This window comes from Myotis lucifugus, unplaced genomic scaffold, assembly GCF_000147115.1.
Source record: "Myotis lucifugus unplaced genomic scaffold, Myoluc2.0 scaffold_62, whole genome shotgun sequence".
NCBI lineage: Eukaryota > Metazoa > Chordata > Mammalia > Chiroptera > Vespertilionidae > Myotis > Myotis lucifugus.
The window spans coordinates 2,217,484-2,245,274 of NW_005871110.1; the positions used below are offsets into that span (position 1 = coordinate 2,217,484).

At 42.5% G+C, this 27,791-nt stretch overlaps 1 protein-coding gene across 2 annotated transcripts; it reads left to right on the top strand.

Annotated features, from left to right (window-relative positions):
* The first annotated feature begins 12 nt into the window (after positions 1–12).
* On the top strand, positions 13–24,494 carry ZNF365 (zinc finger protein 365). 2 transcript variants are annotated; one of them, XM_014456691.2, is made up of 5 exons: positions 13–42; positions 1,987–2,742; positions 15,467–15,647; positions 20,594–20,631; positions 21,629–24,494. In XM_014456691.2, exons 2-5 carry the CDS (start codon positions 2,000–2,002, stop codon positions 21,888–21,890), a joined length of 1,224 nt encoding a protein of 407 aa, XP_014312177.1. In that variant the 5' UTR covers positions 13–42; positions 1,987–1,999; the 3' UTR covers positions 21,891–24,494. The 2 variants fall into 2 exon arrangements, with proteins under 2 accessions (XP_014312177.1, XP_023610378.1); XM_023754610.1 differs by lacking the exon at positions 20,594–20,631 and having other exon boundaries at positions 15,467–15,656; positions 21,629–21,794.
* Positions 24,495–27,791: the final 3,297 nt, after the last annotated feature.

Sequence of the window (27,791 nt, forward strand, 5' to 3'; positions counted from 1 at the left end):
GCGGCAGCAGCAGCAGCGGCTGCAGCTGCAGCAACAAGTCGGGTAAGTGGTGGTTGCGGAGCATCTGCGCCGGCGGCCCGGCCCAGGGGGCGCGGCGGAGGGGGCCGGCCGGGGCTGGGAGGGAGGTCCCGTTCCCGCACCGTGGCCGGGAGTTGGGCTTCTCGACCCCACCTGCAGGAACTCGTGTGCTCACGGATCCACTTGGACACCAGGGGCTGGCAGGCTGGGAGGCGGGCACAGGGAGAGCCGGGACCCGGGAGGCTGGGTCCTCCTTGCCTGCCCGGCTTAGGCAGAGGAAATTAGGGCTTTTCTGCTAACCCCGTGGATGGGGATTTCCGCTGGGCCCTTAAAAGCTTGCCTAGTCCCGGAGTGCATGATTACCCATTTCTCCTGCAGAATGCCACCCTTTTCCCATTGCCCCCTAGAATCCTGACTGCCCCTTCCTTCACCTCTCGCCTGCATATTTCAGCGTTTGCATCCCATCCCAGAAAACTGGTGGTTAAACAGCCAGTGTGTAGCACAGGAAGAGGTTCCCTTCTCTGGGGACCATTTGCAACTCCGCACCTCTGCTTTTGAAGAGGTTGAGGGCCCAGTAACAACACTTTTCAGCCTAGACCTTTAGCTGAACTTCCTCTTTGGGGGGCCCAATGCTTCCTATGTTTAAGTAGAAATCATTCCTGGAGGAAATAGATATTGTGCTGCTTGCAGAATTAGGTTGCTAGCAGTCATCTGTTGCTAGGGCTCAGATAAGAAATTCCTGCAAGGAACTAAGAGCATCCAGTTATTCAAAGATGCCTTCCTGGTCCAAACATTGGCCATCTCGAGAGGTTGACTTTAATGTCTAGAGGTAGATCCTCAAAACAGGATCAGAGATAAGACACATCCACCCAGAACATCCTATTTTAATAAAGTCTTGGCCATGGCCCCACTTAGATCAAAAAGTATTTGACACTTTGGGTTCCCAAATTTTAGTAAATTGAGTATGGAGGGCCATTGCTCTTACGGAAACACTTTGATTTATGCCATCACAGCAATAATTAAAGGACAAAATTAAGGGCAAAAATCGCAAGTTGAACAATTTTCAGCTGATTGTGTGCTCAATGCCACAGTACCTCGTTTGAGTGATATCTCTCCTATTCTTGAGGGATTGGCTTTGACAATTCATGCTGACTTTTCCTCATTTTTTTCTATTTGTGTTTATCAGGCTGTGAGTAAAACAGGGCATGATTTTCAGTTAATGTACTAAATTCAGGAGGGCAGGAAATTTGAATCCACTTCTGGATCTGCCATTTTCCATCTGGCCTTGACTTAATTACTTTACCTCCTTGCTCCAGTTTTCTCATCTGTAAAAAGAGAATGTTACCCACCCTTTTCATCCTAGCCAGGAGTTGGCATACTTTTTCTGTAAAGTCCAGGTAGTACGTATTTTTGGCGTTGCAGGTCACAGTGCAAAAGCAGCGGTAGATGATACAGAAATGAGTGGATGTGACTCATTTGGCCCAATGAGTGAATTTGGCCCAAGGGTTATAGGTTTTAATTTTATAAGATACTAGAGGCCTGGTGCACAAAAATTCGTGCACTCTCGCAGTCCGGGAGCCCTCAGGGGGCCTAAGCTGCAGACTGGCCTCCCTCTGCAGGAGGCGACCGGCGGACAGATAGGGGGACAGCGCCAACCTGGTGAGCAGCTGGCCCTGTCCCCCCCATCACCGCTCTGCCGCCCCCGATCACCGTCTCCTCCCTCTGCCCGCTGGCACCCGCCTTGGCTGGCCTGGCACCGCCCGCTCGCCGGTCCCACCCCCCCGCCAACCAGTCGTTCCACCATTGGGTTGTTTTGCATACAGTATTAGGCTTTTATTATATAGGATTATATGCAAAGCTTATTTGAAACCAAAACCTCTGCCTCCAAGGAGATGAGCAACAACAGTCATTTCAGTAGCATTTTGCAAACAGACATGGTAACTCCCTGTTTTATTTTCCTCTGCCCAGGACTTTTAGAGTAATGCAACAGAAGGCCTTTGAAGAAAGCAGATACCCCTGGCAGGAGTCCTTTGAGAATGTTGCTGTGTGCTTGCCATTCCGCTGCCCGAGGTGCGGAGACCATACCCGATTTAGAAGCTTGTCATCATTAAAGGCCCATCTGGAATTCAGCCACAGCTACCAGGAAAGAACCCTCTTGACGAAATGCAGCCTCTTTCCGTCCCTCGAAGACACAGACCTAGTCACGTCCTCGGAACCCCTGAAACTGGGGAAATTGCAGAGCTGCGGCAACGTGGTGAAGCAGAAACCCAGCTATGTTAACTTGTACAGCATTGCACACGAGCACTGCAAGGACAGGAAGCCATTCGAGGTGGTGGCCGAGAGACCTGTGTCCTACGTGCAGACCTACAGTGCAGTGGATCTATGTGCCGACCCGCTGGATGGGCCGAGGGCCAGTCCCGGACTCCCCACCTCCGACACCAAAGCTGCTTTCGAGGCCCACGTCCGAGAAAAATTCAATCGGATGGTCGAGGCCGTGGACAGGACCATCGAGAAGAGGATCGACAAACTCACCAAAGAGCTGGCCCAGAAGACTGCAGAACTGCTGGAAGTCCGGGCGGCTTTTGTCCAGCTGACTCAGAAAAAGCAGGAAGTTCAGAGACGAGAGCGGGCCCTGAATAGACAGGTGGACGTGGCAGTGGAGATGATCGCGGGGCTGAGGCAACGCCTGACAGAATCGGAGGAGGAGCTTCTCAGGAAAGAAGAGTAAGTGGCGCTGGACCAGGATGCTCACCCCTTTGCTCCAGGCACCCACCCCCAGATGACAAGCCAGTGTTAAGCCAGGTTTGGCGCTTATTACTTGCAGGTGGTACCTTGGCTGCAGTTCTCATTGATGTAGTTGAATGTGGGGGGCACAAGGCTTTTAATATTATTTACCCTCCCTGTGTATGGTCAGCACCCTGTAAGTCAAAATACCTAATTTTTTTCTCACCTTGGAAACTGTAAAGTACAGATAATGTTTTTAAAGAGAGGTGTCTGGTTTCTGTGGTGGGTGTCTTTTCCCACGTTCAGCTCACTGGTGAGCGGGGGAGTTGAATGGGGGGCAGAAAGGTGGGCTCGGGAGCCTTCCTTCTTGACAGTCTCCATGTAATGAAGTCGAGAACATGAGATGCTGTCTCATTCGAGTGTGAAGTATGCTCTAAATACAAATACTTTTGGCTTCTTTGCCATTTTGGATTTTTCCGCCTACCGTAACTAAATGTTGGTTGATTGCCGAGAATCCATCCAATTACAATTTTTACTTGGAAGACGCAGACATTAGGAAACCCAGAGGGACCTGCGATATTGCTGTGCTTCTGTGATTTAAGTTGGAGAATTTTCTTTTTGTAAAAGGTTATGTCATACTAGAGTGAGTCACGCATGCCTGCTTGCAAAGAGTTGACACTGGTTTTCACAAGTTATGGGTGTTCAGATAAGCTACTACTTTAAAAGCCATCGTACTTAGAAAAGCATTTCCTTGTCAGTGTTATGGATTCAATACAAACTGAAAAAGTATACGTAACAATGCAGTGTATTTCCCTAAAGCAGCATGTTGGATTTAGTTATAAATGGAGTCTTGAAATTTATAGAATGAAAGGACATAAAAATTGATAAACTACAACATGCTGGAAGGGAGGTTTCTAAATTGAGTTCCATTATAAAGACTGACTTCATTTCATACTTTCTCTGCCCTGTGGCACTCTTCTTTATGTGGTGTCCCTTAAAATGGAGTAATTAAAGCTTCCTCCATTTGGTAAGAGGCTGAGAAACCCTGAATATTAAAGAGATCGTCCTTCACTGTCGCTAAACGCTTACATGCTACCTAGAGGGAAAGCCTGCTCTGCTCAACTAGACAATTCCCAAATATGTAGCGAGGGCAGAATTGAATCAGCCACTGATTTACTTTGATCTTAGGGAAATGATATCTAAGGAAAAATCTTTTTCTCTTGGATTCTGGTGTTTCCTGGTGGGAAGTTAGTGCCTTGACCCATTATGGCCACCCGGGTGACTAACATTACACAACTGGAAAAATAGCAGATGGGGTTCCCCTGTGTGCCGAGAAAAGCTTAGAATTAAATTTTGTGATATTTCTGTTTGATTTAAGAGCAGTACATTTAAAAGGTAAGCAAATTAATTGTTTGCATTTATTTATTTGTTGTATTTTATTTATTAAATCTCTAAGGAATAATGGATGTGGGATTTGGGGTGGTGGCAGACAGTTTGATGGTAGGGAGGATCATCTGGTTAGATCTAGTTATGGCCAAGGATCTAACTTTTATTTTGGTGGTGAGTCTAAGGAAGCTTTATTGTTAAATAGAACTGGTTATCTAGCTTTAGTAAAAGTGGGCCATGCATGGATCAATAATGATAATGTGTTATGGTTAATCCAATGCTGTCACCTGAAGACCAATTGAAAAACTAAAACATACTTGTAGGAAAATTAACATGTAGAACTGTATGTGTTAAAAGTCCTCCCTCCTCTCCAAGCATACATACCCCATAACCATATGGACTTTAAACATAAAGCTACTGTGTTTTTCCAAATGGAATCATGACACGAATTATCCTGCCACTTGTATGTGGAGTTTGTTTTTGTTTTAACATAGTATATTGTAGGCATCTTTTATGCACTAAATAGAATTATGTCATTCATCTTGATTACTGGGTGGTACTCCATGGTATAGATGCATCTTGGCTGATTTAATCAGTCTGCTGTTGATGAATGCATGGTTTTGTTCCTTTTTTTTTAGTATTAAAAATAGTGCCTTTGTTAATGTCCTTGTACATATATCTTTGTTCACATTTTTGTGAATATATCTGAGGGTAAAGTATGACATTTTTTTGGACTACCAGAAGAAAAAAAAAAGCAATGTGATCAAAGTAACCACTTTAAATGAAAATACAATGAAACTGCCTTAAACTTTTAAACATAAAATAACAAAGTCTTGATTTTCTTCAGCCTTCACTTGGCCTGTTCTATCAGTCTCTGTATTCAAGCCTCAAATAATCATTCTTTCTGCACATAAAATAGGACTGAACGAGTCTTGTTTCCAGGAAGGACAGTGGAGCCCTTGGTTTGAGAGATCGACGATGGCCCTTGCCCTCAGTGTCCACAGTGTCCAGCCCCCCTGCCACTACCACCCCCCAACCCTCTGAGATGGGGATGCAGCACAAGCCAGCTGCCCATCGGCCACACCATTGAAACCAGGTTGATTTGACTAGATCTGCCTGGCTGGGCTGGGCCATGCCCCTTCTCTCCTTACCACTTCCTCACAGAGCTGAGCCTTCCACCAAAGAGGTGACTTTTCAGATATGGGAAGCTGCTTGGCCAGGGAACCTACCAGGAACTGTGCTCCCCTGCAGATGAGCTCCCCCGGCCCATTTGTGGGAGAAGGTAGGGTTGTTACAGTACCACTCAAAATGGACTTTCACTCCAGGGACCCTTTGATACCCAGGTGGTAGATTTTTTTTTAAAGCAAACATCTAGTATTTAATATTCACTTGAGTTTCTCTTGCCTATCGATTTCCCCTCAACTTTAAAATTCTTTCTTTCAAACTGAAATAAAGGACTCTGAGGGCCGATTTTGCCCTGAGACCATCTTTAGCTAGAATGACCTCAGATTGTAGAAGATATATATATATATATATATATATATATATATATATATATATATATATATATATATATGCTTTGCAACAGAGAAGATTGTTTGAATTGGCAATATTTTGTACTTCTGTGCTGGTGAGTCTCATTGTACCTTTGTAGAGAGGTATCTCTATGTTTCTGGAGAGCAAATCCAAAAAAGAAATTTCTCATTGTCTTCACAAAGTCTGTGCAATTTTAAAAGTCCTTTGGAAACAGGTATTTACTTATTCAAGAGTATTCAGGGCTGTAGGGTAGCGCTGTCCGTAATCAGGTAAATCAATCCTGGCCAACCTTGCAGGAAGGTATCCTTTAACAAGAAATGGATGGCTGTGGGTAGTAGCTGATTCCTGGCCCAGCTGGTCACCTGGGGTTTGGAGAACATCAGTGTAATAACATTAATCCTTCTACTGGGAAGGCTGGAAAGTCCCACCTGACCACCTGGGATGTGCCTAGCACTCTGCTAGGTGTGTGTGGGGAACACAGACTTCTTGGTATTTTTCCATAAGGAACTTACACTCTACATAGGAAGAATCCATATATCCATGAACATGCCCATGTTCACACCCAGGGCATTGAACAAGTACTTCGACAAGTATTGGTTGCAAGTTGATAAAGAAATTAGAGGACAGATTTTTCTATTTAAGAGCCCACACTGAAGGAGTGAGGACAAAGGGCAGAATTTGCATTGGTAACCAGAGGACAGCGACATTGGAGAACAGCAGGGAGGTTAGAAATGACCCCTGAGGGGACTGTGTAACTTTAGTACTGGAAGGTACCCCGGTCTCCTTCAGGATAACACCCTCATTTTACAGGTGGGAAAGTAAGGCCCAGAGAAGTGTTGTGACTCATCCAAGGACAAAAAGTTAATATCAAAGCTGAAACTGGAACCCAAACTCCCTGTCTCTCTGCTGAGTGCTTTTTTCTGTTAATTCACTGTGTCTCAGCCAGACTTTTGAAACTGTGGTATTTGCCCAAAGCGTCAAGACTTAAGTAATACTGAATCGGGCCCATTTTGGAATGGATTTGCTCCTTTTCTATTTTGAGAGGGCTGCCAGATGACGTCATTTATTTTTCTGATGTGATTAAAGCAAATGTCAGCTGGCATCAGAGGTGTTGGGAAATTGGGAAATGGTCGTGTCATTAAGTCTGCTTATGGTATTAAGCTTCTGGAACACCAGCCCAGGGCTTTTAACTTCCAACAAGGGCTCTTAACTTGACGCTCTGCACGTCCATGCCCAGCCTGGGTGGAGCGTGCCACCAGCCTTTGATTGCGGTGAGGGGTCTCTTTGTAATTCCATCTCTTAATTTCCATCCTGATCCCTTGTGAGCTAGAATATAATCTTTTCCCTTCTTCCTATCTCATTTCCCCTGTTTCCCAGACTGGAGTTAGCGCAAGACAAATCTTTATTGAGTGTGTGCTGAGTGCCAGGTGCTGTTCTAGGATCTGGTAAGGCAAGTGGTAAAGCAAATGAGTCCGGTCCTGCTTTCATGGCAGGGACAGGCCACAAGGTGAAATAGACAGTAAAAAGGCCATCAGGGGTATGATAAAAGATACGGATAGGGGTAGCCTGACCCAGGTAACGTCCATTTGGATTTCTATCGAAAGCTGGCTGGGGAGCACTGGCCTTTAAAAGGCAAGTTTGATCTGGAAACTTGCTTTGCACAACTAAACCCTCTTGCCACTTAATTATGTCTTTCCCATTTTTGATGAGCCAAAGCAGTGAGTAAGCAACTTGTCTCCAGAGCTAGGAAGCAGGCCAAGGAAAATCATGTCAGATGTAGAGTTCAGTTGGACAGGGAGGGGTCGGTTCGTTCCACGTTTTAATGCGTTTATGTAAATGGGGGGTCCTCTTTTCCAGGCTCTGTTCCATGCAGACTTATAAACTATTGTACAAAAAACCAGTGTCAGACATGCCCTCAGCACGTGCCATCAGCCCTTGATTGCAGTGAGGGATGTCACATGATAAAATTTGGAGACCCAACAAATTTGTCTATTTTTCTTTCTCTCTCTTTCACACTTTCCCTCCTCTCCCCCAGCCCTACCCGACAGATTTTTGGCCTGAGGGACTTAGACTGTAAGTGTTGATCTACTTAGAACCAATAAAAATAATTTGACTTTCTCATTAGTTTTAAATACTTAATGAGAAATTTATACTTCTTTGTTTATTCAAAGAAGCCAAAACGAAAGATAAGGCAAAGGATGTTACGGTCCCAGGTGTGTGGTAGGTGCAGAGTCCACCCCATGGAACCCTTGGGGTGTACAGGAGCTGACCCCAAGCTCTGAGTTTGCAGCCAGGTTCCTGGTGCTCGGAGGTGATTGAGTCTGACTTTGGGATTTGCACTGTGACTGGCATCACGGTCTGTCTGAAGTGCTCTGTGATCAATGGCTAGACTATTTTTAACCGGAGGTATTTTTTACCCTTTCATATACCTCTGAAGAGGTTCATAAATCAGTAATGCAAAATGAAATTTAAATAACTTGGTAGAGCTTTGCCTTTGGGAGGAGAAGCTGACATTAAAGTGTTGTTTAAGAATAGAAGAAAGGCATATGTTTTAGATCCCACCTACATTCCTGTAGGAGGTACCTGTAATATAGGTTACTTATTTGTTTTATGCCCCAGTACTTGTCTGGAAAAAGATAAAAAGAAACTTAAGTATCTTTTTAATCAGTTCGAGATTTTCAACTAGAGATGTAGCTGCACATTTTATGCATTCTGCAGAGACTTGTTGAGACCCTACTGTGTGCTGGGCTCACAGTTAAAGGAGCAGGTTTACTCACCGATTTTACAATGAAATGAGGTCAATAGCACTAGTCCTCTGCAGTGTGTACTGAGATAGGGTGCAAGGTTCTTCAGGAGAACACAGCAGGTCACCTAACCCACACCAAGCCCTGTGTCTGGGTAGCTTCCCCACAGGAAAGCCCTGGGACTGGAGGGACCATTGAGAGAGGGAGCTTGGCCCTGGCAGGAGTGACTCAGTTGGTTGAACATCCTACTCCGCACCCAAAGGCTGGGCACATGCCCACGTTGTGGTTTTGATCCCTAGTTTGGGTGAATATGGGAGGCAACCAATCGATGTTTCTCTCTCACATTAATGTTTCTCTCTCTCCCTCTCACTTTCTCTCTCTAAAAATCAATAAAAACATATTTAAAAAATAGTGGACACTTGGAAAAGGCAGGTGTAGGGACCCTGCTGCAGGAACAGCATGTGCAAAAGTAAGGATCTGGCTGAATGGAGTTCACTGAAACTGGAGCAGAGAGCTATGTGGTGCACATTAATGAGGAGCATAAGCCTGTAGGATGGCCATAAAAGCTGGAAACATAGGGGAATAGACATAATAAGTGGTTTATTTATAGTAGATTACAATATGTGATAGGATGGGTGTGTTGACCCTCATTAACAATGAGTAGTGCATTGTCTATGTAAAATCGAAATGAAGACCAGCATTAATGTGCATGTCCCTCTATCTCTATGCCTGCTTCTAGAATGTGTTGTTCACATGACAGTATGTACTTTGTATAGTATAGCCTTTGATTTTTCTCAGTGAGCCTGTCTTTAACCTACCTCAGAAGAAGTAAGTGAGGTGGTTGAAATGAAGTAATATCCATGAATGAGCGCATGAGTGACAAATATTTGTTCTAAATAGAGCTTTGATTGCACTGAAAGGACTTTTTCACTCAGTGCTTCTGTATACTGTGTTTACTTCTGAATGTCTATAAATCTCAGGATACTGTCAGATTTTGAGGTCTGCAAGTCATTTGGCAAAATAATGAACGTCAGGACAGTTTCTTATACTATACTGGTGTTTTTTACCTTTAGTATCAACTATTGCTTTAAGGAAGCATGTGTCTCGCTGAAGCTTAAAACTTAAAACCTTGGATTTAATCATACTTAATCTTTTAAAAAAATAAACAAGAAGTCAAAGATGGGGCTGGAAGTAGCCTGGGACTCGTTCATTTCCCCAAAGCTGGCTATACCCGCACCCTGACTGAATTTCCCCCAGGTTCCCCCTGATCTTCTCATCTGGCCTTCCAGCCTTCACACTGTAGTGCGAATCACAGGGTTGAGAACCAAACATAAAACCACACAAGTCATTCTGCTCTTCTGTCTGATAGCATCATATTATTCTTTTTCTTAAGTCACATTCAGCTCAGGTCTGTAATTACATATTTATTTTAGTACTTGTTGCTTTTAAGGTCTGCTCCTCCACTACACTACCGGCCACATCCGGCCTGCTACATGTTTCTGAGGAGCCCATGAGCTAAGAATGGTTTTCGCATTTTTAAATTGTTGAAAAATTAAAAAAGAAAAATAATTATTCACGATATATGAAAATTATAGGAAATTCCAATTTCAGTGTCCAATTACATTGTATTGTTACACAGCCGTGCTCCTTTGTTTTACCTGTCACCTCTGGCTCTGTTGTACTAGGCCAGCCGTTCTCAACCTGTAGGTCGCGACCCCTTTGGGGGTCGAACGACCCTTTCACAGGGGTCGCCTAAGACCATCGGAAAACACATATATAATTACATATTGTTTTTGTGATTAATCACTATGCTTTAATTATGTTCAATTTGTAACAATGAAAATACATCCTGCATATCAGATATTTACATTATGATTCATAACAGTAGCAAAATTACAGTTATGAAGTAGCAACGAAAATAATTTTATGGTTGGGGGTCACCACAGCATGAGGAACTGTATTAAAGGGTCGCGGCATTAGGAAGGTTGAGAACCACTGCACTAGGCAGAGTTGAGGTGTGTGATGGAGCCCATCGGCCCGGCAGAAACATTGACTCCCTGGCCCTTTACAGAAACAGGTGGCTGGTCCCTGGGTTAGACAGTAAGCTTCATGAATATAACCATGGGTTCACGAGTGCCCCAGCACTAAGCCCAGTACCTGGTAGCATTCAATAAATATTTTTTGAGTGACAGAATAATGGAATAATTAAATGTATGGATTGTGGCTTCATCTTACTTGTGTTTGAGCCCACGTTGCCCACCCTCCTCAGAGTTCTGAGGTTCTGGATCACTCTGGTACACAGAAAGAGGCAGTTCTCAAATGTTGTGGCCTCGCTTCCTCTTACACTCCTAAAAAAATCTGAGGACCCCCCAGAAAGCTTTTGCATGTGTGTTTTATCTATGGACATTTACTATATTAGAAATTAAAACAGAAATTTGAAAATCACTTATTAATTCATTTACAAATAGCAATAAGAAATCCATTCTTGCTAACATACATAACACATTTCTATAAAAAAAATAACAATTTCCCCAAAAACAGTTCAGTGAAAAGAGTGCATTGTTTATACATTTTGCAAATATTATTAATGCCTGGCCCAAGAGAAGGCAGCTGGACCTTTTCAGTTCTTCAGCATTTAATCTGTGGCAAATTTGTTATTTTGTTTGAAGTGGATGAAGGAAACCCAGTCTCACACAGATATGAAGCAGGAAAATGGAGAGGTATTTTAATACCATTTTCAGAGAATAGTGGGTATTCTGCTTTGATACTATGCCAAAATTCAACAGTTGGTAGTTTCTTAAAGGTTAATGGCATCATGGAATCTGAAATCATATCAATGAGTAGTTCGCTCTCCCTTGCATTGAAATCCAGTGAGTGGGTATTTCACTCTTGGAGTATAATTATTAAAGAGGTTACAAATGCAATGTGGTTTAATTCTTTCTTTTCCATTCAGGAAATTCCCCAGATCCTTGGGGAAATGAGAGGTGTTTCTGGACATTGTTCATCCAGACTGAGCAGGATGTGAAAGGGGATCCAAAGTTGTGCACACATGCCGCTCCCCAGTCAGTCACGGGCTTTGTTACTGTTTTCATTAATCTGGATTCCCAAACACAATCTCAGTAGGGTGGATTTCTCCAGCCCCTGTCTTGGGGAACTTCTCTTTTAAAATTAAATCATCAGGCTTGTTTCAACTCTCTCTCCCTCTTTTTTTAAGTTGATGTGAAACATCCATAAACTGAAATTAGGTTAGCATTGGTGCCAGGTTGGTTGACAAGTACAAAGGGTATTAACTTCTTGGCTTCAGGGCACAAGATAATTGGATGAAGGGAAAGTTAGGAAAAGATGCTTCTCTTCTCCAACATGACATAATGCTCCACGAACAGCTAGGAGCATTCACGTTAATTCGTAAAAGTTTTATATGGAACCAGCAGCAAGACATTACATGATTTAAAAATATAGCCACAGTCATAAGCTGTAATGCATTCAGACTTGTTTTCTTGATTTTGAGATGTTAATCCTGTGGGATTAAGCTGTCAACTATTGCTGTCTTATATTTTAAACAGCACAGAGAGCCCAAGAATAGTAAATATGCAGAGAGAAAAAGAAGACTAGGAAAAATGGTGACAGTAGTTACCTCTGGGTGATGGGATTTTGAGTGTTTTTGTTTGTTTGTTTTTTCCTCCTTGTCCTTTTTAAACATTCATTACAACAAGCATTTATTGATTATTATGTGTCATATGTTATATTGAGTGAAGGACTTAGAGCAGAGAACGAAGCTGATTCAGACCTTGCTCAGTTAGATCTTCTAAATAGGTCAGCTTTCATATCCTATATAATAAAAAGCTAATATGCAAATCGACCAAACAGCAGAACGACCGGTCGCTATGATGTGCACTTACCACCAAGGGGCAAACACTCAATGCAGGAGCTGCCCCCTGGTGGTCAGTGTGCTCCCACAGGGGGAGTGCCGCTCAGCTAGAAGCTGGGCTCACAGCTGGCGAGTGCAGCGGCAGTGGTAGGAGCCTCTCCTGCATCTGCGGAAGCACTAAGGATATCTGACTGACGGCTTAGCCCACTCCCCCCATCAGTCGGACATCCCCCGAGGGCTCCCAGACTATGAGAGGGTGCAGGCCAGGCTGAGGGGACCCCCCCCCCCCCCCCCCCGTCCAGGGCATGAATTTCATGCACTAGGCCTCTAGTATCCTATAATAAGTGTGAAATCTTTCTATCATGAGGTAAATATAGTACGTATTATAAACCAAAATGAATTGAAAAAACACAGTGGCTGTTTTTTCTGTGTTTTTGGTGGAGGAGGGTTTATGGGTTTTTGGTTGTTTTTCCCACAAGTACCATTTGGAGACTGTTTCATTATTCAGTTAACAACCTAAATTGCACCCAGGAAGTCTCTGCAATCGGTTTGACGCCGAATCAATTGCAGGGGTCCTCAAACTTTTTAAACAGGGGTCCAGTTCACTTTCCCTCAGACCGTTGGAGGGCCGGACTATAGTTTAAAAAAAAAACTAGTCGGCTGCTAAGCAACAGGCAGCGGCGGCAAAAACACCCGGCGGGCCGGATAAATGTTTTCGGCGGGCCACATGTGGCCCGCGGGCCATAGTTTGAGGACCCCTGAATTAAAGCCTTGCTGTTGGGAAGAGGATGTAGGAGCCATTTCTTGAGCTATGCTTTTAGTGGTGCTTTTGAGATGTGAAGATACTCTCTCCAAAGGATCTCAACCGTAAGTTGGAGCCACGAAAGCCGAATGTAGCACTCAGACGGACCCTCCACTCTTTGCTGCTAGTTAAGGTTCATGGCTCACCTAGGAGGCAGATCAAAGCTGAATGACAGTGGAGCTTGAAAATTGGCTCATGTCCATGGCCTGAGCAGCTTGGAAAGCCCACATCTTCTATTCAGGGCTCTTACGGAAACATCTGGAAATAAACTTGAAACTTGATGATGAAAGAAAACTCTTTTCCAAAAGGACTCTTATTTCTCATGTGTGACTATTTCTTGACTACTAAAAGATAATGGAATTATTACGGGATTCGGGTTTGTGTTTGATCCCTGGTAGGAAAATAGAAAAATAGTGGCTGGTATAATGAGCAATTCTTCCAGTGAATCATTTTTGACAACCAGTCTCTTTTCTATTTTTATAAATATATAATTCCCAAGGTTTTGCAGAGACATTTGACTTTATAGGAAGTCTCAGTATGGCCAAGTGTGACATAATATATTTGTGAGAGAAAAATCATGACTAATTACAAAAGCAGCTCACTGACTAGTCAGACAGAAAAGAGCTGGAAGCCGCGGCCAGCTCCCTGCAAAGACTTTCTGTGAAACTGTGACTCCTGAGCTGGCCTTCCCTGAAGTTTCTACTTGTAAGAAATTATGGAGCTCAGTGGAACATAAAGATCAAGTGGAGGTTGAAAAGATGCAAAGTAGGCAATGAATTTAATGGATTCTCTAGAACAGGGTGGGGGATGTCTGCCCCACGGGCCATTATAAGGTCCTCAAAATCATTTGGTCTGACCCTACCAAGGCATTGTGGTGAGTTAATTAAACGTTTAACCAAACATAACATTCTAATTTTTAAATTGATAATTTCGTATGGCCCACAAATTATGTTGTAAACATCCAAATGGTCCTCAGCAGGAAAAAAAGGTTCCCCACCCCTGCTCTAGAACAACTGTATGAGGTTAGATTTTTAACAATAGGATTCATTTATCTACAATGAAAGAGGCTGGAGGGGGAGTGGATAGTGTTTAAAATCTTGCTGCTGTATAAGTTGAGCATGGCCAGAAAAATGAGGGGTCACTCCTCGAAGGCTGAGAGAGATATTGAAGACACAAAAGAAAATACAATATCCAACAGCTATTAACATTATGGAATTAATTATTTCCAGTGGAAGTGGAACATATAGAGGAGATGGCTGAAAGGATCTTCATGATTTCTTACTAAGAGAGGCAAATCGGCTGAGGAGAACTGTGATACTGCACACCTGTTGGTAGTGTTGATTACCTGGAACATGACCTGAGAAACAGGCTAAGCACCAAGAGAGAGCGTGTGTGTGTGTGTGTGTGTGTGTGTGTGTGTGTGTACATGTGCTCATGCATACACACATGCATAGAGGTGCTCCAGAGATGGCTACCAAAATGTTACTTTCATACTTGCATTAGCAATAAAAATAAAATATAAAATAGCAATAAAATAATAATTTTTTTCTGGATTTGTGAATCCACAAGGAATTATGAAGATAAAAGAGGATTTGTTTCGGGTATTTTGCGCAACTTTTTTGGGAAGGGCAACATGCACAATTCTTCTCCTATATCAACTAGAATAGCTTTCCCAGTGAACCCTGGATTGACTTCAAGATAGCATTTCTTGGGCTGTTTCATTCTTAGCTCAAACATCAACTGTTGGACAAGATGACTCATTTTATACACTTGCATTCAGCACAGCCTCTTGCTTTCATACCTTCCCTCCCTGTAGTATTTTCTCTCCTTTTAAAATATAAGTCAGAACTTTTCTCCAGTGGTTTCCCATCTCATTTGTAATAAAATTGGGAATCATCACAGTGACCTGTGAGGCCCTACCTGACTGTCTGCTCCCACCGACCTCCCTTTGCCCCACTTTGCTCCCACCACCCAGGCCTCTTTGCTGTATCATAGACCCATCTGCACACCGCCCTAAACTCTTCCCAGGTGTCTGCTCAAATGTTATCCCATCCAAAAGGTTATCCCTGACTTTGCTTTCTAAATATCACTCACCCCTTCCCTTCTTCTGTCACTCTCTGCCTTCTTGCATCCAGTTTCAGCTTTCTCCATAGCACTTATCACCACCTGACATATATTATTTTGTATATTTTATAGTGACTCTCTGCTACTAAAATTGTAATCTCTAAATGTAAACACTAAAATGGAATCTTAGCCCTTTTGTCATTACTGTGGCCATACAACCTAGGGCAGTACCTGACAGTGTAGACACTCAATAAAATGTGTCGAAGGAATGAATTCCTGTTTCATTTCTCCATTTTGTGGTTTTTTTTTCATTTTTCCTTGCAGAGAAGTTGTTACATTCAACCATTTCCTCGAAGCAGCAGCTGAGAAGGAGGTTCAAGGGAAAGCTCGGCTCCAGGACTTTATTGAGAACCTGTTGCAGCGGGTGGAACTGGCGGAAAAGCAGTTGGAGTACTATCAGAGCCAGCAGGCCTCAGGCTTCTGCCGGGACATCAGTGAGCACGTGGTAAGTGTGGTAAGTCGTGCAGGTCCAGCCAGAGTGTGAGGTCCTAGGTTTGGTGAGATCCGGTTAAGGACAGAGGAAAAGGGAGCTGGGAAATGACTTATAGGTATTCTCTAGACATCATTTGAGAGTACTGCCCGGCCATGCCTGTGTTATGGAATTGATACAGGTGAACCCCAGGCACCCGGAAGTAAGCTGAATTCTTGTGCACAGTCTCCAGTTCTTCACCCTCCAACTCCATGCCACTCTGAGTTGGTAGAAGTGTTTTTTGTTTTTTTTAAATATATTTTATTGATTTTTTTTACAGAGAGGAAGGGAGAGGGATAGAGAGTTAGAAACATCGATGAGAGGGAAACATGGATCAGCTGCCTCCTGCACACCCCCTACTGGGGATGTGCCCGAGACCAAGGTACATGCCCTTGACCAGAATCGAACCTGAGACTCTTCAGTCCCCAGGCCGACGCTCTATCCACTGAGCCAAACCGGTCAGGGTGGTAGAAGTGTTTTTATGCTTGTAGAATAAGAGACCCTCCAAAGAAACAGTTTGTCTTCTTGGGCTTTTAAATCTTCTGTAAAAATGAAGCAGTTAGACTAGATGCTCTATAAGATCTTTTGGCCTCTTAAATTCTCTGCTCATCACCTGACTTTGGTGGTTAGGAATTCTAAAATTGAAGTGTTGCATGAATATTTTCAATCTGCAGGCTTTTAAGTAACCCAGGGCTAAGAAATGTTAAAATTCTATGCTAAGCCAGGAGGATATTAGAAATAAAACAGTGGAAGGCCAGGAGGAAGCAAGGAAGCCCATTAGTTCTCTCTGTTATTTATATTTCTGTGCCCACTTCCTCTGCTCAGTTTATTTTTCCAGCTTGAAAATTGAACACCTTTTATAAGAAGTAGCCAGTCATTATTTCTTGTCATGCTATACCATGTGACCCACAGTTGAACAGCTCTGTAGTCAGATGTGTATATATAAAATTACATGTATATGTGCATGCACACACAACATATATACATATACACACACATAAACATATACACGTATATACACATGCATACATACATATAAAGAAACATGATAGGAAATTAATGAATATTTATGTCCATGCCCTTTCTGTCCCAAATATGAGTGACATCATCTGCCTTCATCAGACTTGATTTACCAAGGGAAGACTTGATTAATTCAAATGAAGTGCAGCTCAGAGTATAACAGGGGATTTGGATGTGGGAGCTGCTTGTGAGTAGAGCATGATCGGGCTGTTGGGAGGTGAACTCTCACTAGTGGAGGGAGTGTATTATCTCTCTGAGAAGACCAAGAGTGAGGTGTTTGATTTATGAAAGGATTTAGCAGATGTAGGCTCCCCTGTGCTCATGTGTAATCCTCTAACTCTGCTTTGAACCATAATGTACCACATTATGAGACAGTCTGCAGACCCTGAGACATGCCTCCTTTTTACTTAGTCTACTTCATCATCATCATAGACACTCACCTATGAAATTAGGATTCATGTCTTTGATATAATGAAAGGGCTGGTTCCGGCCTCCCAGGGTATCTGTGGCTCTAGAGACACAGAGGAACTTGGGTGCTTTTAGCAGGAGAAGCTTTGGATCGTGTCTTTATTACCCTCTGGCCCAGCTTAGTGAAGGTCCAGAGCATCAAGAGGCCAGGCTTCTGGAGCCTCAGGCCCACCCACCAAGGAGAGCTCCTAGCCCCAGTGTACCCCAGGATCAGCAGAACATTCTGACCTTCTCCCCCCACACATCAGCCACTTCTTTCAGAACAGCTGGGAATACCATGCCCAGCCTGGCCTGGCTCCCACCATCTCAGCTAAGGCTACACATAAAAAACAGTGTCAATCCTCTTTATCTCCTCTTCCATCCACCCCAGTTCTCTTCCTCCACTCTTTCCTCTATTTCTCATGACCACCTCCAGATAGCAGTGACATTTCTAAGTTGGTGTATAAATTAATTCTTTCTAAGGTGTCTTCTAGCTCTAAGATTCTTTGGTGCTCTAGAAAAATCTCCTCCCGTTGCCCCCTCACTTTTCGTGCCTTTTCTAAAATAATGTTTCAGCATCTGTTTCTTTCCCTTAATCCCCTTGAGCATTTTTGTTCTTTTTCACCTGGCTGGTTTCTAAAAGTGTACTATGCTTACTCAGATATTTTGTCTTCATGCTCTGAAAAATGCTGTCGAATTAGACACAAAGTGACCCAGTATCCCATCTGCCAAAATCACGGACAGAACTGCTCACACAGAAGGTCATGAAACAGCTTGGATAATCTTATTTTAAGTGTTGCATTTATTTCCTGCAGGCTGCTAAATTAGGACTAGCAGTAATTCATTTAACACTTGTTTATTGGGGCTGCCGCAGCGCTTACTGAGTGCTGAGGAAACTGCTGTGAATGAGATGGAAGAGGTCCCTGCTCTCAGTGAGGAGGGGCTCACAATGAGCAAGTAAGCAAATAACGAAGATCATTTTGAAAGCGATAACCACTAATCAAGAAAAAAGTGAGATGATACGTTTAAGATGTCTACTTCAGTGAAACCCTTTCAGGAAAAGCCTTGCTGAGGAGGCAGTTTTGCACTGTGGCCTGAATAACGAGGAGCCAGCCCTGAAAATACGCAAGTGGAATGTTCTAGGCAAGGGAATAGGAATTGCCTTAGGAGGGAACAAGCTTGGTACCTTTGAGTGGTAGGAGATGAAGTCAGAGAGTTGGGAAGGATCCAGGTCATGCTGGGCCTTGTAGGTCACGTAAGGAGTTTGGGTCTATTCCAGATCACAGAGGGAAGCCATTGAAAGGTTTGAAGTTGGAGGTAACCTGGGTTTTAGCAGAAAGTCTGGTGCTCTCTGAGGAAATGAATGGAGGAGCGCAGGAAGGAAAGATGTGTTGGAAGGCTGTTATTGTGAGGCAGGGGAGAGGAGGTGGCAGTGTGGATAGAGTGGAGGTAAAGAGAAGTGATGGGTATAGAATGTGTTCTGGGAGTAGAATGGATAAGACCACTTGGCCTTGCTGAAGGATTGGATTTATCGGGTGAGGAAAAGAGGAATCAAGAATGAATCTGAGGTTTTGGTCTGAGCAATTGAGTGTGCAGGACTGCCTGAGGTTCTAGGGGCCAGAAGGAACAGTGGCCTCTTGTGTTCACGGGGAGGAGAGCATATGAAAGTCCACAGTGTGTGATAACTGGTCCCACCTTCACCCCAAACCTCATAATCTGTAGGATCACAGGAGAAATTCTGATCCAGCCATGGGTTCCACTTAACTTTTTGTGTCTACATTCCCTTGCTTGTATACTTATGTATACAAACACACACTTTTTAGGAAGGCCGTGCAGAGTGAAGTTTGAAGTTCAGTTCTAACACTGGTAAAACATTGAGGCTTTAACCAACTACTTAACTTTTCCATATCTGAAAAATGGGGATTATAAGGCTTACCTCTTAGGGTTGTTTTGAGGGTTAATTGTGTTTGTTGCATGGTGAGTATTTTACCCAGGGTGTGATGTATAGACATGCACAATTTATGATACCATATATGATGCTCATCTTTACCTATCTTTATTTATGCATTTCCTTTTCTGTAATGCACAGTAAATTATTCCTATTTCCTGAGGTCCCAGCAGGGTCCATTAGTTACATCCATAAATGCTGAGATTGTGGTTCTTAAAATGTTTTGGAAGTCAGGGACTCCTTTGAACATTTGAAAACACTGTTGATCTTTTCCCCAGAAAGGGAAGCAGGGAAGCATATACATACATTTCTCTCTCTCTCTCTCTCTCTCTCTCTCTCTCTCTCTCTCATAAAATCCCAAAGGGTCTTGTGTATACATATAAGCAGTACATATACAAACTATATGTATACATCTATACATCCATACAGTAAAGTGAAAAAATTATTTTTTTGTTATATTTTGGAGCCATCTGGCCCACCTTCTTTGTATGTTGCATAATCTCACAACTCTCTTGCAAGGAAGGTGCCTTTTTCTGTTCATATTTACTAACCTCATGCCAAAGCCAGCCAGTGTGAACAGGGTCAACAAGAAGGCTGACTTTTGATTGTCAAAAGGCAGAAGGCAACCTTCTTGGGGACATGACCCTCAAAAGTTAAGAAAACTTCTTTCTGATTTGCTCCTGACTACAGCTCAAGCTGCAGACAGAAGAATCTTATGCTGAGCCTCGCTTCTCAGGTTTAGTCTAGCAGGGGGCACGTGTCTTGGCCACATGGGGCCCTACATTTTTTTGCCATTCTCATCTTCTGCTTGTCTTCCTACCACTTCTTTAGTGACGAAGATCAGCAACAGAAGATTTGGAATACACTGGGTTGGCCTGTAAAATGGATGGTGACATCTGGATCACAAAATGATAATTATCAATTTATTCTGAAAATGATATTCCTAGCATGGTCACAAACGCGCATGAAGATATTTTAATGGGAATGGGAAATAATTTCAAGGATAGATGGCCTCAGGGACAATCGTGGAGTTGTTGGTCTTCATATCCTCTCATTTTAGAAATTACGTATTTTAGGCAATAAACATTTTATGCCAATTTTCCCCTCAGTTGAGACACTGTGACCAACCACAGCTGTAGTAAATTAGCTGCAAATGCAGTCTGAATCAACCAAGAAATAATGGTACATCATTCCAATTTTTAAAAACATGTTTCTTCAAATGTTGCTCTGTTGGGGGACTCTTTGGCTTGTTGAAGTTTTTTAGTTCTGCTGATATTGGCTTCTTGGAAATCTCAGAACAGGGAGCCAGAGGGGATCCCTGAGTGAGCGGAGGCTGAGCGTGAGAGGTGCCAGCTCATTGCTGTGGCGGATGGCACCGTGGGCAGTGCTGCCCATAATTCCTGGTTCCTTAGTGGGAATACCGTTTCTTTAAAATCTAAGCAAGATTTTATAAACCAAATTCAATCTTCAAGTTAAGTAATGTCTTTTCTTATTTGTTTTCCTTTAGCTTACAGATAGCTCTTCAAATAGGAAGCCCAAATGCCTGTATGTATATCTTTTTATACTTTGGCCATATGATAATGTTTGCACGTTTTCCTGTTGCATTTTATGTGGCATCTATAATATAAATGGATTTGAGGGTCTCAGGTAAAAATTCACCAGCTTATGTACTTAACTTTCTAAAATGTGAGTGTGACTTTTATTTTTTATTTACTTTTTTATTTTTTTGTTAATCGTCACCCCAAAATATTTTTTCCATTGATTTTTAGAGAGAGTGGGGGTGGGTGGAGAGAAACATCAATGTGAGAGAGACACATTAATTGGTTACCTCCCACACATGCTCTGACCATGGCCAGGAAGCGAACCTGCAACCCAGGCACATGCCCTTGCCCAGGAATCAAATCCAAGACTTTTGGTGACATCTAGATGTCATACTCTAACCACTGAGCACACCAGCCAGGGCTTATGTGACGTTTAGCTATGCTAGTTGTCTAGTAGTCTATGGCAGTACGATAGTACTATAGGAGTATTTATATAGTGTTATATAGTATAATTTTCTCTTATTACGCTATAGTATAGTCATAATAGCTCTACAGTACTATTAATGAAGTATGTGTACTGTATTATATATATGCACTTATACCATGAGTCACATACTTTATAATAACTGTACTGCAGATTTGTCTGAGTCCCCTAGTGGTTACTTAAAGATTCATGAGATAAGGATTCTGCTCCCACCTTCTCTATAGACCAACTGTATACATTATCCTGAGTAGTCATTTAAATTTCTGTTCCTCAGTGTTTGTCACTGATAAATAGGACTAGCAATATGTCGCTGCAGATTCACAATCACGAATTCCTTTCATGAAGGTCACCAGAATTGTTGGAAAGAAAAAAACCAATATATGTCATTTGTTTTACTGGCAGCATTATCACTGCTCTAGCATGCAGGAGTGATTGTGCTGTAGGTAGCTTTCATTCTTTTAAGGTTTTTAAAGAAATCTTTCTGCTCATCTCCCTCCTCCCACCCGACCATCTGTAGAAGCCGAGGACACCCACATGCAGTGTGTAACCACCCTGATCTCAAGACTCATTTTCATCCAAAGGGAAGGAGCTACCTGAGAAAAGCCAAGGATGAGAGGGCCAGCATGCAGCCTGCTAAGTCCATTCACGACCAGGCCGAAACCCCAAGAGAACTCTGCAGACCGCTGAAGAAAGGGGAGCCTCTGGGATTAAGTCGGAAAGGCAACATCAGGCCCAAAATGGCCAAGAAAAAGCCAACAGCGCTCGTGAACATCATCTAAAAGGGTGGGTGGCCTGGACCGTCCTCCTGGGCTTTGGGGAATGTTGTTCTAGGGGCCAACAATAATGTCCTTTTGACACATCCCATAGTAAGACACAATGGGAAAGCAAAGGGCTAACACCTTTACTTCCTGTCTGTGCAAGCACGTGGATTAACCAGAATTTAACAAACGGGCATCTCGGGGAACCAGAATTTTATTACAGGCTCCTTGTAGAAGCAAGAGGCAAATTGCAGAAATAATTTTAAAACAGGAAGCAGTCTTTCTCAAAAGTTTAGTAAAACAAAGCTCCATCTTCTAAAATAGTTAGCCCAGTCTTCAGTACTTTCTGCATCTGGAGTTCTATGCAGTGCTGATTGGCTCAGACCCAAGGCCACACAAGATGTCAGGTGCTGAAAAAGATTCATCTATACCCCCTGCTCAAAATTGTGAGATGAGGAACGGGAATATAAATTCTCTTAATAGCAGTGAAAAACAAAACTATTTTTGTTTGTTTTTAACCTTCCCCTCAATTAGTTTGAAAGCCTCCAAAATACGAATTTCTGTTTCCCAGTGTATTCTGGTTAATCAGGACATTGGCATATGGGTTGCTACAGGGACTCCTCTATTCAACTTCAGTTCTCATTTGGATGGACTGTTTTCCAGCTTGTTTATTTGATTCAGGTTTTTTGTTTCCCCGGATGCAAGTTTGTTGAGACTTTGGTGCACCTCTGCTGTCTTCTTTGGCTGGGTGTTCTGCACCCTAACACCATGCTCCAGCCTCTATCTTAACAGCTGTCTCTATCGCTGTGGTTGCAGGAGAACATAAAACACATCACGGGCTCAGGGTCTGAATGGTTGGACGTCAACGAATTGCACGTGCAGTGCGTTGTGAGCCATCCTGGAGACACGCAGCCCTTCCCCAAGGCCTTCCCCTGGCAATGTCCACGGCCTCTCTGTGAGCTGCAGGCATGGCTTTCTCCTTGCTGGCCTACCTTGTCCACCTCCTGCTGCTTCTGTGCCCTTTCAGGATTAAAATATATGATGTTACCTTTCAGCCAGCTGTCTGCACTGCTTCCTAAAGTAGCTTCTGAAATAAACAGTACATGTGGGATCTGGAATCTGAGACTGTCCTCCTCTCCTGCCCTAAAATGGCCTTTATTTCCAAAAGACCCATCTGTTCAGAACCTCCTGCTTTATGATTTTCTTCAAGAATGAATTTTCATGTTTTTTAAACTTAGTGTTATCATCAGATCTCCTGCAGAGTTTACAAGTGCTGACATCCTTCCAGAAGTAAGAATAATTATGTCCACAAATAGATACATATATATATATAACATATAAAATATATATGTCAAGTATATTAATTTATTTTTAAATACTCATGGAAAAGGTGTGTGTTTGTGATGGGTGGTTTTTAAACAATGTATGCTTATGTAAATTGAATTCTCTCATTTTAAAAATTAAAACTGTAACCTAATTAACATTAGTAGAATTATTGTTGTTATTACAATAAGCATCAGATTAGCAGTGCATTAAAAATAGGTAATTAAGCAATCACTTAAAATGACAGTAAGTTGAAAAGTGTAACTTATCATTATATAAACATTTTTAACCTGTTACAGTGAAAATGTTGATTTTTGAATCTTGGCTTTGACTTTTGACTCATGGGTGTGGGCAATTCATGTGGTGTATAGGCAACTATCAAGTGGAAGAAAACATTGCTGTGAATATCACTGTTCTGGCTAACATTGTAAAAATTGTAATAGTATATGATTAATTTAGAGAATTAATCTTTCCCAAGATTACTTATTATTGGTATTTATACCATGATTTCACTTTAGCCTTTTACATACTAAAAAATTGACTTGTTGATTGTATTGCATGCTAATTGTCCCCGTAACATGTGTGCAATCACAGCTTGTTTTTAAAGGTGGTATAACCAGACTTGTTTTTCTCATTTTATTTAGTTAAAACACATTTTCAAAGTCCATTTAACATGCTAGAGGGCAAGCTCTCTTTGACTGTGGTACCCAGTGATCTCCAGAAAGCACCATAACGGCATATCTACTCTATGTACATTACACAAGACAAATGATTTTAAGATTTATTATATTACAAACCAATTTTTTAAAATTTCAACTAAAGTCTGACCCTCACACAAGAAATGCATTAGACACATAACTTTGCTATGGAACGTGGAAGCTGGCTCACTCCGAAGGGTATCCCACTTACATGCCATGGCCTGAGCCGTGTGCCATGTCTCACTTGGGTCTTATTTAAAAAAAAATTTTTTGTCCACATGGGAAGCCAACCTTAGAGTTTCTCTTTGGAAGAAAAACCAAAGTTTCTGGGAAAACATGTTCAAGGTTAAACTGAAAAATGGATCTAATTTGTTTTGTACCGAAACAAAATCTGTATTTGAATCGTTCTTTCATTCTTCCCCACCCCTCCCCCCAAACTAGGTTACAGATTCTTAACTACAAAATTCAGATTTCTTAGACACCATTTTCCAGTATTTTACAGGGTCGGTCAGTTGTCTGGAAGCTGGAATATTCTCTTCCAAGAATTAAAAAGGAAGTTTTTAGATTATGAAATATTATAATAAAAAGCTATATTTCTGACTAATGTGTTACTGTGTTTTGTCTGAAATGTTTCTGGGAAGCCAAGTATGCTGATCCATTAATAGGGAACAAAGAGAATAAGCTGTTTATTGTACATATAATCAGCAGGATCTTGTATCTTTAAGCTTCTTAAGAACTTAGCTTGATCGTTTTTGTTTATCATAATGTCTATATCTCAACATTCTTTTTACATATGTTCCCACTGAGAAATCCTCATTACAAGCTCATTTGGCACTTTTCTCCCATCTTTCTTCATAACTACAAGTAATTTTCCTACACTGTATTTTTAAACTTGTCAACTCTTAGCAAAAAAGCACAAAGAGATTTCACAGTATACATCCCGACCTATATATGTTATACATCCTAGTCATTGCAAGGCCCAGAAAGTAACCAGGGCAGATAACAGGAAGAGGTATGTCACTGGTAGAATTACTCAACCATTGGTCTTTTAAGAACCATGGAACTGGGGAAATTTAGGAGACTCCATTTGTTCAGAAGCTATTAGAACTGTTAGGGAGATGGCCTCAGTCTGTTCTTATATGTACTTATAGTAAAGTTAATGGCTTCACCAGGTCATAATATTCTTGAGAAATAACTGTGACATTCTTGATTATCTCTGAACATTAGAAAACATAAAACATCTCAGTATCTTGATTCTGCTTAGTTGGGATCCTTGAAAAATAAACTCCAGCCCTAACTGGTTTGGCTCAGTGGATAGAGCGTCAGCCTGCGGACTGAAAGGTCCCAGGTTCGATTCCGGTCAAGGGCATGTACCTTGGTTGCAGGCACATCCCCAGTGGGGGGTGTGCAGGAGGCAGCTGATCGTTGTTTCTCTCTCATTGATGTTTCTAACTCTCTATCCCTCTCCTGTCCTCTCTGTAAAATATCAATAAAATACATATTTAAAAAAAAACTCTGGAGATGGTAGGCATGCAGGAACTTAACCACAAACCCCGGAATCATTTCAAATATTTAAATTATGGGGAACTTTAAAAATTGAATTCCTTTTTATGGAATTAAGGTGGTGAATTTTTTTTGTCCATGGTCTGTATCAGTAAAATGGATATATCTGAAAGGGCTCTTCAACCTATAGCCCCAAGATACAATGACTCTGGATTTGCAGTCATTATTATAAGACAAATGGAGTTTTTCCATTAAAGTAAACACACATAGTCAGGCCCTGCTCTCCTGCCCACACTATAATGGGAACACTGGTAAATTTAGTATATGTGGAGGCATGGTGGGATGGTGATAGAGGGCTTTGGTACCCATGCCCTGAGTGGAGTCATGATTACTGTCCTCAAATACCTGAAGGGCTGTCACATGTAAGAATACTTATTTTGTGGTGGCTGCAAAAGACATTATTAAAATCAGTGAGTGGAAGTTCTAAAGAAGCAGAAATCAAGGCATTGAACAAAAAATGTCTCAAGTTCAACAAGGAATGGGTCACCTTTTTGTAAAGTACACCTATGTCCGCACTGCTCTTTTCTTTGTGGTAGATGGGACCCTTATTTGGGTGGGGAATTGGACTGGATTCTTCGAAGTACACAGAACTCTGAGATTCTGTCATTGGTACTGATGCTACTTTATTGTAAATGTTGGCTGCATAAAACTTAGTGTTGACGTGACAAATTGATTTAGGAGATTTTATTTCACCAACTTGAGCTATCTGGAGTGTTCTAACCAGGCACCCACAGTTATCCTCAGAGATGCTTCTGAGGTAGGCAGGGGCGAGGCAGTAACATTTCCTTCTCCTAGCAGGTACAGAAACAGCAGTTGGGAAAATGGGTGATGTGTATCTGACTGTTACCTCGGTCAGGACCATGTGCTTCTCAGCAAGCATCTCACCTCACTGAATGTGGTTCCAGTGTTTAAAGAGAAATTGCCTTTTGTTGTTGTTTTTTGTTACAACCTAGCTCCTGAGTGCAAGCCAACCATTTCATCTGGTGTTCAGTTGAGTCAACAGCAATTCTGTCCAACAATGGGGGAGAACTTGGCAACACTGGGCTTAATAAGAGATGGTGTGCGGTGTGTGAGGCTCCAAAAGCATGCCTTCCTCAGGCATTTTTTTCAGGTAGATCTAATTCTGCTAAACTTCTGCCTTTCTTCCGACAATATGTGAGGTCACCATACTTTATAATGAAGGTGGGGCTTATAGTGATGTGAAGAGTTGCCCAGGGCCCAGGAGATTCTTCATGACAGGTAGGCCAAGGGCAAGAACCAGAATATTGTCTTCCTGCATCTCAGCCATTGCTTTTTAAAAAAATATATATTTTATTAATTTTTTACAGAGAGGAAGGGAGAGGGATAGAGAGAAACATCGATGAGAGAGAAACATTGATCAGCTGCCTCCTGCACACCCCCTACTGGGGGTGTACCTGCAACCAAGGTACATGCCCTTGATCGGAATCGAACCTGGGACCCTTCAGTCCGCAGGCCAATGCTCTATCCACTGAGCAAAACCGGTTAGGGCCAGCCAGTGCTTTTTGCACAACATTGAGCCACTTTCTTGACAAGATTCCCAGAAAATGGTCCTAAATGTACGCATCCGTTGATGATACAATGGCTCTCATTGTCCTAAAATTCAGTTTAATATTTATTATCAATTATTGTACCTATTTAATGCAAGCCACTATGGGGACTACAAATGTCACCAGTCTGTCATCTCCAGACACCCCCCCCCAGCTTATAGTGGTGTCACCCCAGTTTGCCAAGGAATTCCCACATTTCAGATCTAAGTGTGTTAGAGTTTAATGCACATTTTTGGACACTTCAGATTGGTAGAGAGGCACTGCATTCACCTTGGTCAGATCTATCATAGAGGAACAGAAAGCTGACTATCTGTCTCAGCTCCTTTTTGTTCAAGACAGAGTGGCCATTCCCCGCATTCTCAGGAGTGCACCACTTTTTTGTTAATCCCTATTCAAGTCAGTCTGTAACTTGACATCATAGCCAAAATTTCTTATATAATCCTAAACACAAAGGGCTGGTGGAGGGAACTGGGAAGCTTATAATGTGAGGGGCACCCTAGCCTAAACAAAGGCGCTCACAGCGGGGTAAGGGCAAAGTGTGGGCACACAGTTAGTTACTGGGAGGCAGAACAGAGCCCAGAGCTTGCCCGTGGGCTCAGGCTCTGGCCTGCCTCGCCCACCTCCTCCAGCTCCACACCTATGACTCCCTCCTCTCCAGCCTCTGGCTTCCTTTCTGAGCATCACTAACAGCCTGTGCTCTCCCCCAACACAGCTATTCTGCCTGGAATGCCCTTCCCTTTCTTCCTCACCTGGTTAATTTCTACTCAGCC

Coding starts and splice junctions, on each gene's coding strand:
- ZNF365 (XM_014456691.2), top strand. CDS start 2,000: ATGCAACAGAAGGCCTTTGAAGAAAGCAGATACCCCTGGCAGGAGTCC. Junction 15,648..20,593: donor GGGACATCAGTGAGCACGTG/GTAAGTGTGGTA, acceptor GTTTTCCTTTAG/CTTACAGATAGCTCTTCAAA. Junction 20,632..21,628: donor AATAGGAAGCCCAAATGCCT/GTATGTATATCT, acceptor GACCATCTGTAG/AAGCCGAGGACACCCACATG.